Source organism: Berghia stephanieae, chromosome 7 (assembly GCF_034508935.2).
Source record: "Berghia stephanieae isolate SIO BIC M18660-M18661 chromosome 7, UCSD_Bste_1.3, whole genome shotgun sequence".
NCBI classification, from domain to species: domain Eukaryota; kingdom Metazoa; phylum Mollusca; class Gastropoda; order Nudibranchia; family Aeolidiidae; genus Berghia; species Berghia stephanieae.
In genome coordinates this window covers 20,469,625-20,482,301 of record NC_088366.1, presented here as the reverse complement: position 1 = coordinate 20,482,301, position 12,677 = coordinate 20,469,625, and the positions used below count along the sequence as shown (strand labels likewise).

Sequence of the window (12,677 nt, the reverse complement as noted above, 5' to 3'; positions counted from 1 at the left end):
TAAGCAAGTCCTCTCAGAAAATGAAAAACCAAGACACATAGTGGTTTTAACAGATGCTAAGAAAATTCTGGAGGATATAATGATGTCCTTTGCGGATGATATAGACGCCTTGGTGGAAGACCTCATGAAGCTAAGCAAGTTTACCAACATTGTACTGCAGTGGATTCCAGGGCACTGTGGGATACTTGGAAATCAGATCGCTGACCAACTGGAAAAGGCAGGCAGTCGCATGCAGCAACCCTCCCCAACGTACTCAACAGGAGGAATTAACAAAATGGCCAAATTTATCCAGTCTCAGAGATGGAGAGAGAAGCACCCAGAATAAAACATGAATGACCCAATCAAGGTGCTCGACAGAAAGGAACAGGTCATCATCTTCAGACTGAGAACTGGACACAACCAGTTAAAGGAACATATGTGGAGGATGTCCAGAGCAGGTGCCTCTGGACAATGTGACTGCGGACTTGAAAATGAAAATGGACATCATGTCCTAATGGAATGTCCAAGGTACAACCAGCTGAGAAGGAACTTCTGGCCTGACCCAACCCCATACTCAAAGAAGCTGTACGGCAGTGAGGACGACCTCGGGACCACTGTGGGCTTCATTCACCAGACCGGACTGACCATGTGACGTGATGGGAACGAAGAAGAAGAAGAAGAAGAAGAAATAATCGGAGAGACAACATTCCAACAGATGTGGTATACAATTAGCTCTATGGGTATATAGTATATTATGAGTGGGATAACTTGGTGTGGTTTTTTTACAAATTAAATTACCTCAAGGTTCATACATATTATTTAATTGAATGAAAATATATTAATAATATGTGTCGTTGAATATCTCCATATTTTCGTTGCCATGACTTTACACTACGGCGGTGAAAGAATAGCATACAACTTTATCATATTACAGTGGACTCCGGATAAGACGATGCCAAGGGGAACCGAGAAAAAATCGACTTATCCAAAAATCAACTTAACCGAAGTGTAACCAAATGAGCAAAAACGCATGTGAACAAAGCAAACCAATCTAGAATAAGTATGTCCCTTCATATCGCGCGGTCTCTGTAGTGGTCTTCAGAGGCTCCTACCCCCAATAGCCCCATAGAGGAATCAGAATACATAACATCGGAATTTGAGATAAAAAAGCGGAATCAACTAACTGTTATTGACTATGACATGCTTTGCAACAGAAAATGTAATAGTCAATCCAAAAGTACTCAAATGATAAAATATAAAATGTGTAAAAATGTACAGATTGTGTAAAGACTAAGAATGGGGTCAAATAATAATAGAGAACACACAGGTCCTGGCCGTCTGAGAGCAAAGCATTGGATTTAACTAGTGCCGCGCTGAGGACCGGTCCTTGGGACCGGTCCCACGGTCTTTTAGCTGTGAACCGGGGACCGGTCCCAAAGTGGAAGACCGGCGGCGGTCCTCACTTCTTATCACCTTTCAAGGGTCTCACGCCATACTACTTCCCCAGCGATTCGTTGCCTCGGTTCTTTGCCTATCTTCCACCAATCACCACCCATCCCACTTAATTAATCGCACCCACCCCCCTTTGCGACACAGACGACCATAGAGGCAGACGACCACCTCCCTCCACTCCGCAAACCGCCCTTTCGTGTGTGAGATGGGGGGAACAGGAGGCGCACGCCTTGGACGATTCCATTATACGGGGTAAATTTCAAAATTTACTACACCATAATGATCGCAATGACAATGATCTATGATGAAGGCATGACCCCTCTTCTCTAATGGGTTATTGTTTGAAATGCATGTGACTACTAAAGATGTGTGTGTTTGTGTTTGTGTGTGTGTGTGTGTGTGTGTGTCTCGACCCTAGCAAGTCGCAAGTCCGATTTTTTGTTTTCTTTTGTCCATCTCTTGTCACCAATCCTTTCTATCGCATTGTTGTCATTTAAAATAATACAATAATATTAAAATTTTGTTTGGTGTTTTAACTAATCAAATAATATAAGTTTCATTAGTTTCTTCCTTCCCAAAAAACCAGTTATAACGTCTGTATTTTAAAAAAGTCCAATAGAATATTTGGGGACCCCGATAACTCAGTTGATAGAGCACTCTCTGTATACGCAAAGGGCCAGAGATCGATCCCGGGTGCAGTCGAGTTTTTTCTGAATCCCTGTCTACTCAGCAGTGAATGGGTAGCTGGGTTTGTTAGATCTGGCGAAAAGTCACCATCGACCCCACTTATTACTTATTACCGCATCCACCCCCTCTTATTATAACTTCACGTCTCTCTCTTACTATTCAATGCTCGTTGCCCTCTCATGTGTGTGTGTGCGGGGGGAGGGGGGGGGGAGGGGTAGGAGTTGCGTGTGTGTATCAACGCCACGAACAACTCGATCAACGCCTTGGGCGATTCCATTATCTCCGTTAATGGGGATAAATTTCAAATTTTATTCACGCTAAATTATCGAAGTAACAATGAAGTACGGTGAGCAAATAAAGAAGGCATCACCCCTCTTCTCTAATTAGGTTACAATTTGAAATGAGTGTGACTACTCAGTGTGTTTTACTCCTGTAGACCACCGTTTTCATCGTGTAGCGTCCCAAGTCTTTAACGGTTCAAGAATGAACGATCCCACGGCTCAAAGGTCAAAACGGTTCGAACTTCCAACAGTCTCTCAGGAATGTTCAATGTCGAAAAGGACCGGTCCTTGCGGTTTTCATTTCCCAGGGACCGTAGGACCGTGGTCCTTAAGCTTGCCAAGGACCGCCCCGCACTAGATTTAACCATGACCTTGTCAGGACCCTCCCCCCCCCCCCACCCACACACACCTAATCAAACAAACGCGCGTGCCGGTACACACACACACACACACACACACACACACGTACACAGGGCTGAAATTATATAGGGAAAAAAGCTGACCGTACTCAATAATATTATTACCGATTGAAGCCAACATATAATATTACCAAGGTCATTGACCTCACAAAATGGAGTCACCATAATAATAATAATACTTCGGTCAACCCCCCTCTCAAACATATAATATTATCCGACATCAGCAGCACACACTTTGAAGGGACTAATCAGACACACAAAATGTGTGTTGATTGACCATAGGAGGTGCTGACGAAACAAGCCATAGCTCACTTTTTTTTTTCACTAGAGATTTTTTGTTTAATTTTCCTCGTTTGGAAAGGTGAAAAGCGGAATTTTTGCCTTGAATGTGGAATGTTTATCGATTAAGTGAAATTATTCCGCGAAAAGCGGAAGGGTAGGAGCCTCTAGGTCAAGGTAATGCTTCTTGTAAATCGTCGAGACAGAAATAGCTGGTATGCCAATTTCCTATGCGATGATTTTCTGTCGCATGCCAGACTTTCCAAATGCATCGAATCTTCCTTTCCCGAGATAGGTTTGCCATTGTAGTTGTAGACTTGACTTGAATTCTTGATAAAATTGATACTAATTAAGAGGGCCATTACATAGGATGGCCTGAGATTAGAACAAAAAAAAATTCTTGAACTTGAAGTTGCGACAATGTAAAATTTGAGATGGAGAAATTAAAGTTATTCAATACTGCTTATGTACATTGAACACGGACGTCAGACAAAGCACCTACATCACATCGATGTGCGCCAATCGTTCGCGGATATTCTTAACCACAGAAAATTCTTACTGGTAGCTTTTTTAACCAATGGAAATACTTGTTTATTTGTGATTTTATTGTAGTCATGAGTGATAAGAACATCGACTTAAGCGACATCGACTTATGTGGAGTTTATTTTTTTTACTAATGTTATATAGGAAGAAGGGGGAGGGACCAAGAAAAAAAATCGACTTGGGTAAAAATCGACTTAGGCAACGTCGACGTATCCAGAGTGCACTGTATTGTCACTTCTAAGCAGTGCACAGGGGAGGTAAATTGGCGGCTTTTATTATTATTATTATTATTATTATTATTATTATTATTATTATTATTATTATTATTATTATTATCATCATCATCATCATCATCATCATCACCCATCATCATCTTCATCATCATCAGCATTATTATTATTATTATTATTATTATTATTATTATTATTATTATTATATATCATATCATCATCATCATCATCATCATCATCATCATCATCATCATCATCATCATCATCATCATCATCAGCGTTATAATAATAATAATAATAATAATAATAATAATAATAATAATAATAATAATAAATAATAATAATAATAATAATAATAATAATATAATTATTATTATTATTATTATTATTATTATTATTATTATTATTATTATTATTATTATTATTATCATCATTCATATTTAGTAGTAGTATAGTAGTAGTAGTATAGTAGTAGTAGTAGTAGTAGTAGTAGTAGTAGTAGTAGTAGTAGTAGTAGTAGTAGTAGTAGTAGTAGTAGTAGTAGTAGTAGTAATAACAATACTTTATTGCATCCCAAAAAGGAAATTTTTTGTACAGTAGTAGTTGTTGTTGTTGTTATTGTTGTTGTTGTAATAGTAGTAGTAGTAGTAGTAGTAGTAGTAGTAGTAGTAGTAGTAGTAGTAGTAGTAGTAGTAGTAGTAGTAGTAGTAGTAGTAGTAGTAGTAGCTGTTGTTGTTGTGTTATTGTAGTAGTAGTAGTAGTAGTAGAAGAAGAAGAAGAAGAAGAAGAAGAAGAAGAAGAAGAAGAAGAAGAAGAAGAAGAAGAAGAAGAAGAAGAAGAAGAAGAAGAAGAAGAAGAAGATGAGGAGGAAGAGTTGCTGCTGTTGTTGATTCAATTAAAGTTGTATCAGTGTCTTTCCCGTGCAGCTGATTACCTGTCGTGTAGTAAAGGATGGTCTTTGGACTTCAGTACGAGGACGTGTCATTGTGACCCTCCGCCTCGAAACGGTATTAAGTCGGATTCTTCAATTTTGGGTTTTTGGTACTCAATCATTGCTTATTTTATGCTTTAAAATTTGATATGAAATTGATAAAATTCGGATTATTCATTGCCGAGATATGATCGTTTCAAGTAGGGAGTGTGTAAAAACCAAGTTCTGAGAAAATCGACTTTGAAGTGAGGCACCGTTTTCATGCAGAGTCAAATCAATGGGCAAAGATAACTCCTTAGATACGGGCATTGAAACTTTGACGAGAATAGTAAAATTTGCAGAGACGCCAATTTTCAATTTGACTCACAGGTATTTCAGACAACACTCGGAGGATTTCAATGCCGAAAGAGGAATTTCCGCACAAAAAAAGTGAATTGGGACGGTATTTGGTATTGTGTTTAACTATTGTATAGATAACTGATTAGAACTATATTATGATATATAAACATATTGCCGAATACAACCCCAAAATTTCCTTATTTCCAATGAAGTAAAGCTCCAAAACCTAATGGTAGTGATTGTAGTAATGGTGGTAGCGAGGATAATGTTGTAGTAGTAGTAGGAGTAGTAGTAGTAGTAGTAGTAGTAGTAGTAGTAGTAGTAGTAGTAGTAGTAGTAGTAGTAGTAGTAGTTGTAGCAGTAGCGGTAGTAGTGATGATGACGACGTGATTATGGCTGTAGCTGCAGTAGTAGTAGTAGTAGTAGTAGTAGTAGTAGTAGTAGTAGTAGTAGTAGTAGTAGTAGTAGTAGTAGTAGTAGTAGTAGTAGTAATAATAATAATGGTAGTGATGATGATGTGGTTGTGGTGGTGGTTCTAATTGTAGTAGTGGCAGTAGTTGTAGTAGTAATGATGATGTGGTGGTGGTGGTTGTAGTAGTAGTTGTAGTGATGATGATGTGGTGGTGGTGGTTGTAGTAGTAGTGGTAATGATGTGGTGGTGGTGGTTGAAGTAGTAGTGGTAGTGAAGATGTGGTGGTGGTGGTGGTTGTAGTAGTGGTGGTAGTGAAGATGTGGTGGTGGTGGTGGTTGTAGTAGAAGTGGTCGTGATGAAAATGTGGTTGTGGTGGTTGTAGTGTGTGTGTGTGTGTGTGTGTGTGTGTGTGCGTATGTGTGGGTGTGTGTTTGAGAGAGAGAGAGAGAGAGAGAGAGAGAGAGAGAGAGAGAGAGAGAGAGAGAGAGAGAGAGAGAGAGAGAGAGAGAGAGAGAGAGAGAGAGAGAGAGAGAGTGCTGAAAGTTCATCTAGTGATAAGTAGAGCAACACGAACTTGAAAAGCTAACGAGGCTAAAGTTTGAGGCCAAAGTATTTGTGATTAGGAATGTAAGTGACGGACGCATATGGAATTTCTCCTCATTTCAAAATAACGCGTGAGGTTTATTCTTGATATGTAGATATAATTTTTTAATCGCGAGTATGTTAGGTATATTTTTTATATATGCATGAAAATATCTAGAGATCTCTTACAGACACCCATTGCGATAGAGGATGGTCATTTTATCCACTGGAAGAGGTTTGTGGCAAATATTTTGTATCGAAAAAGAATTGGGACAGCGCCCAAGAAGACTGCAAAAATCATGGGGGCAACCTGATTTAAGTTGAAGACGACACCAAGCAGGCATTTCTTGAAGGTTTGTAAGTTAAATCACGAAGCGTCCAAACGTCCCCAGGGCTAGGGAACGATTAGTTGGGAAATATTACCGAAATAGCCACGGAGTTATTTGTGCAAAGCGTCCAAAAATATATCAAGATTATTGGGGAAATACATATTATTCACCCTAACATAATATACCGTTTTGAGGCGGCTGGTCACATATGATGAAAAGGTTTTGTAGCTAAAATGAGAAATATGGTATATATATATATATATATATATATATATATATATATATATATATATATATATATATATATATATATAATTTGAATCCTGTTATGATACAAATATGGTACGAATAGTGCTCGACATGTTGAGGGCAGGGTTGAGTGAGTTAATGATAAAGGGAGACGTTGGGAGTTAATGTTGAGTTCTTCAACGAAAACAATGCCATTAGTTAGCCAATGTTATTAGTTATTGAAAAACAGCGATTGCCATCTTACATTGAACCATCGCCATGGTCATGAGAACGCATAAATGAAAGTTTCATACGGTATCGTATAGATTACACCAATGATGCGTCCAAAAGATACTACGGTTCAACTTCCACTCTTCACGCATGAGGATAATTTCCTTTTGCCACTGGAACAGTTATAAAATTAAATTTTTAAAAAGGCAAATATTATAGAGCACCAAACACGTTAGCCAAATATAGACTGGTATAATATAATCTAGGACTGCGAGAACAGTATTATATTTTTTTTTTAATGAACAGTAATGAAAATGGACATATGGAGCCAACAAGCCCGTGGAGCCAGAGTTTATCTCGGTTTCTATAGCAGTAAAAATCGATTGCAATTGCTTGTTACCATTTGTATAGAACGTTAAACTTTTGCAAAGTGCTTTCCGTCAGATCTAACAAACCCAGCCAACCAAACATTGCTGGGTTGACCGAGGTCCAAAAAAAAAAAAAAATTAGACTGCCCATTGCGCCTGAACCGAATACTCTGTTAACTCAGCTATCAGGACCCCAATTTTTGCAAGATGTCAATTCCATTTTACCCATAGTACAGTACTAGTACTCTCGTAGGAGATGCCAAGAAAAAGAAGCGTGCTAGAATCCGACCGTGCCGAAATCCGATACTCATGGGAGGTAACGACTTTTTACATAGAGATAAAATTCGGTCACCAATCCCCAGCATGCCGTATTGCAGAACGTGCTGGAATTGGAATTCAGCAAGTACTGTATAAGCATTTGGTCATTCAATTGTAAGTTATTATTATATGTATTTTTAATTTATTTGTATGGTTTTGTTTTAAGTAGGCCGTGTATGCTAAATTGTATTAAATTCAACAACCTATCTTTTTAACCTATTAACTCCTTTATCTGTGTACTTTTAATTGCAAGTGAGAAATCGAACAGACGCTGATAAGTACGCCAATGTGTAAATGGAATTAACCAGTTAACTGCCGTACTCTGGAAAAAATCGTATTAAAAAATTTGGTCAAAAAATGAGTCCTGCATATTATACCGATCGATTTAAATGACCCTCATCTTGGAAAAATAAACCCTTAAACTTGGGACTTCGCGAAGTCCCGGGTTTGAGAGTTTTCTCCAAGATGAGAGTCATTCAAATCGATAGGTATTTGCAGGACGAGTTTTCTGGCCAAATTTTCAAATACGATTTTTTTCCAGAGTAAGACAGTTATTGGTTAATAATAATTTATTTAACAAAGTACAATCCTTTGTTGGCATTGTGGATTACAGATCAGACGTAAGTATGTACTTTGAACGTAGATCATGATGAAACCATTCGCAATTATATTCCAACTTCTCTTAGGAGCAAAACTCTTGGCCACTTGTGAGTACTGTCGTAAGATGAAAAAATAATTTGTTATTATCACTATTATTATTATTATTATTATTATTATTATTATTATTATTATTATTATTATTATTATTATTATTATTATTATTATTATTATTATTATTATCGTTGTTATTACTATTATTACTATTATCATCATCATCATCATCATCATCATCATCATCATCATCATCATCATCATTACCATTATTGTTAATATTATTATTATTAATTATTATTATTTTAGATAGCCATGCACCAGTGAAAACTCGACTGTGCAGTGCCATTTATACCAAAAATTATCTCAATATGTCTGAACAGTATGTCATGGTCAATAGTGTCAAATGCTGCAGATAAATTCAAAAGCCAGAGAATGTTTTGCTTATTTTCTGTCCAAACCAAAGGTTGAAATGCACTAGTGTGTGCAAAATATTGCTGAACAGTTTGTTAACAAAGAGGCGCTACTATGATTACAAATCATATGATCTAAATACGTAATTAATATTTGGATATGATTTAGAATGCCGTGATTTTTTAAAAATCTATCGCTCAAGTACTGAAGTTTATGTTTTGTTAAAGTTTCGATATTTAAATTTATTTTTTTTTTGTCTTTTTCATTCAATTTGGCAAAAATCTGCCGAAAATGTCTCTTTTTATTTTGAATGTCTTTTCTCATTTTTTCATAATGAAAGGTTCTTTCAAGTACCAAATGCAGTAAATGGTTATTTTTTAGGATGTTGAAATGACCTGTAATAATAATTACATTAGCGCCATGCAACTTGTAGGCCACAAGGAATTTACCCAAAATGACAGTGTTTTTGTTAAGTCATGATGTTTCTGTTACTGTTGATCCTAATTGGACTCGTCTTTTTCATAAAGATTTCGCACCCAAGTCTTGTTTGTTTTTCTTTTCTTTTTTTATAATCCGCAACGATGATAGGTGGTGAGGTGTTTATTTGTTTTTGCTTGTCGGAATTGTTTCGCTGCTTGCGATTCTTGATTCGGTAAAAAAAAATTTTTTTTTAAAGTTAAAAGATTTAGATGAAGCATTCAATTGTCCACCGCTCAGTACTGACAAATAGTTACTTCGTAGGGGGCAGGGCTATATGTCAGTACTAACCATAGCCCTGGCCTATGTTCAATTGGTGGCTTGCCATAAAGTCAAATCGATATTCAAGATATTTTAAAGTAATGTGACTATCAATGAATGTTAGAGTAACTAAACTGACAAATGAGCGTTAGAATGATAGTCGTCAGCACTGAGAACAAGCGCAAAGGTGCATTTTCAGTACTGACCAATAGGCGCTAGCGCTGATTGGTCAGTACTGACCAACAAGTGCTAGCGCTGATCGGTCAGTTCTAACCAATAGCCATGGCGTACTAAAAGAGTATTATAGTAGGGCTATGTCCCTAGCCATTAATCATTGTCATATTATATTATACACTGCTCACATGATTCTGTAATACATACGTTTGAATCTGAGCACCACTGTATCAAAACAGTGTGGAAGAACATCCGCTTCATTCCGTCAGTAAATTCTGATGCATGTTATACTTAATCCGTCCTGCATGTATATTACATAGCATGTCTGTTTACCGAACCCATGTGTGGGTTTGACATTACATTGTTGTAATGGACAATGAGATGCGTTGGTTTGAGAGTATTTCCCTATTTAAAACAACGACCCCTTAGCAATTTGGGTTATCAGACCTTCAAATAAGTACTCGTACATGCAAGTTTGAACATATCAGATTAAGTACACGTCAATCAAATCAATTCAACCCCCATTCAAAATAAGTTTGTTTTTTTTGGAGCTTTTTAAAAGAATTGAGCTTTTATATAGCACAATATCCACTAAACGTGCTCAAAGCGCTTTACAATGGGTCCCTGGTCAACAGCAACATTTAACATGTAGGACGGGACATGACGCCTTTTAGGCGATATTACATTTTATTCGGACAGAGACAACGCTGTTAACGGCCAGGTACTCGTTTTACACCTGACTATGGTGAGAGAATATGAGTAAAGAGCCTTCTCCAAGGACTCAACTATGCGCCGAGAAGGGCTCGAATCCAGGATCTTCCGATCCGAAAGCGAGTGCCATACCACAAGACAACATAGCCGCACAAATAATAATATGTAAATTCAATTGTTCATTCTCTCAATTCCAGGCCTGTCCTTCACAGTCGATGAATGTCCTCCCGGTCTGCCAAGAAACATGTACCTGAAACTTCATGAAAATAAGTGTTATCAGTTTTTGCTCAATCAGGAGAAATTATACGAAGATGCTGAAGATTATTGTAAAATCAACGGCGGGAAATTAGCCGATATCAAATCAAAGTCAGTTAATGATTTTATTCAGAAGACTATTGAAAGCTACCATTTCCCTAATGCAGAGGTGTGGCTTGGGCTATACTATTATTATGAATTTGGTGAATTTCGCTTGAAAGACGATTCTATAATGACGTATAAAAACTTTGCTAATGTTAACAACGCGAAGCAATATGAAGGTTGTGTCTTCATGTAAGTAAAATCTGGACAATGGTTTAACCACAACTGTTATAATGATAATATGGAAGGTACCGATAAACACAAATTCGTTTGTGAATATCCTTTAGAACTGAAACATAATAGAGAAAAAAATGATGATTGTCCTGAAATTCTTCCAAGGGACAAATATCTTAAAGTCCACGGTAAGAAATGCTACAGATTTTTAGTTGAGAAAACAGATTTCAAAAATTTTCAAGAAGCACAGAATGATTGCGAAAACGGCAAGGGAAATTTGGTTTTGGTAAAGTCGAAAGAGGTGGATAGATATATCAAAAGTGAACTGAAAAACACATTTAACATGAGTTCTGAACATAGTTGGATTGGCCTTCATTTTCTAAAGTCCCCTGTATTCGAACTTTATTGGGTTGATCACACAGCTTACAGTTATGCTTACGGCTTCTCCAATTTTACTTGGGGAAATGAAATGGGCTGGTGTGCCGCCATAAGCTCAAGCGGCACTTGGTACTACGAATTTTGCAGCGATGAAAGACCTTATGTTTGTGAATATGAAATGTCGACCAACAAAGATGCACCAACCACCTCCAAAACATTTGTCACTTCACAAAAATCACGCGTTATTTCAAGTACTTCCAAATCATGCCCAGTTATCGATTGTGATCTTGACTGTTTCTTATTGGGTTATGTCAAAAATATAGACACAGGATGTCTAGAATGTCGGTGCAATTGATTGAAGCATATTAAAAATCGTATATCTCTGCAGATTAAAAATGATGTATAAAATTTTTAAAATATTGTTCTATTGTTTTCTGGGAATTTTTATTTTCAATATTTTTTTTAACTTCTCCATATTATGTTGATTTTGTTATTCGAATGAAGGTTTCATCAACCACCCTATTAAAGCTTCGATTTAAAAAGAAATGAACAAGTTATGTCAACATTGAGACCAAACTTTCTCATAATTTTACAGTGCTCAACTTTTGATCTATTTACCGAGCGAAATTGCTTATTACGTACCATACGCATCACTGCAGATTTTATACAATAATGTGGTGACTTTCTCCATTATTTCGTCATTGAACTGAACGATAAATGTTTAATAGTTGATCAAATTTGCTGTTGGTGGTAATATCTAGGATTTCTGGTGGGAGAGTGTTACATTCCTTTGTGGTTCTTGGGACACAAATAAATTAAGTACGTTTCACCGTTATTTGCTCAAAATAATCAATGTAACTTGGAAAGATAAGATCAGAAATGAAGAAATAATGAAAAAAACCGGAAGCGATCGAAATGACGAACATATTGCGGGAAAGGAGATGAGATGTTTTGGCCACGTAGCGCGAATGAAGGACTGTAGATTTCCAAAAGATATCATGCGGTGGAAGCCGTCTGGAAGACGAATGAGAGGTGGGCCGAAGTTAACTTGAAAGCATCCCGTCGAACAGGATTAAAGAAAATGTAGACTGTCGTGGGAGGAGGCCGAAGAGATGACCCACGCCAGAAATACGCGGAGAATTGGATTCAATAGTATGGTCACGTCCGCCCAGCAACGAGAGCTTGGTTCTAAACAAAGAAAATAGGTACTTTTTATTTTTTATGCTGGTTAGAACTTTTTCACATGCCATGTGATCAGAATGTATAAAAGACAAAATATGATCAGAATTATAATGCTTTTCTCCTCTGGATACACTTTTATGCTCGTCGGAGATGTATTTCAGAAGGGGGTCCGCCACTGTTCCGATTGTTTAGAACCAGTTGCTAAGTTACTATTGTAACGACTCGGGGTTAGACGATATTAATTCAACTCAATTTTTATTAATAATTTGGAAAATTGACAACAAATATAT

The 12,677-nt window shown here is 37.1% G+C and overlaps 1 protein-coding gene across 1 annotated transcript; it reads left to right on the top strand.

Moving 5' to 3' along the window:
- Window positions 1–8,193: 8,193 nt before the first annotated feature.
- Window positions 8,194–11,622, top strand: LOC144976173 (uncharacterized). Its single transcript, XM_078920354.1, has 2 exons — window positions 8,194–8,315; window positions 10,494–11,622. The coding sequence occupies exons 1-2, from the start codon at window positions 8,255–8,257 to the stop codon at window positions 10,847–10,849; spliced, it is 417 nt and encodes a 138-aa protein (XP_078776480.1). The 5' UTR covers window positions 8,194–8,254; the 3' UTR covers window positions 10,850–11,622.
- The last annotated feature ends 1,055 nt before the right edge of the window (window positions 11,623–12,677 follow it).

What these genes read in the sequence shown, in the direction of transcription:
- LOC144976173 (XM_078920354.1), top strand. Translation starts at nt 8,255, where the DNA reads ATGATGAAACCATTCGCAATTATATTCCAACTTCTCTTAGGAGCAAAA. An exon ending in AGCAAAACTCTTGGCCACTT is followed by an intron (nt 8,316 to 10,493) that starts GTGAGTACTGTC and finishes TCTCAATTCCAG; the next exon opens with GCCTGTCCTTCACAGTCGAT.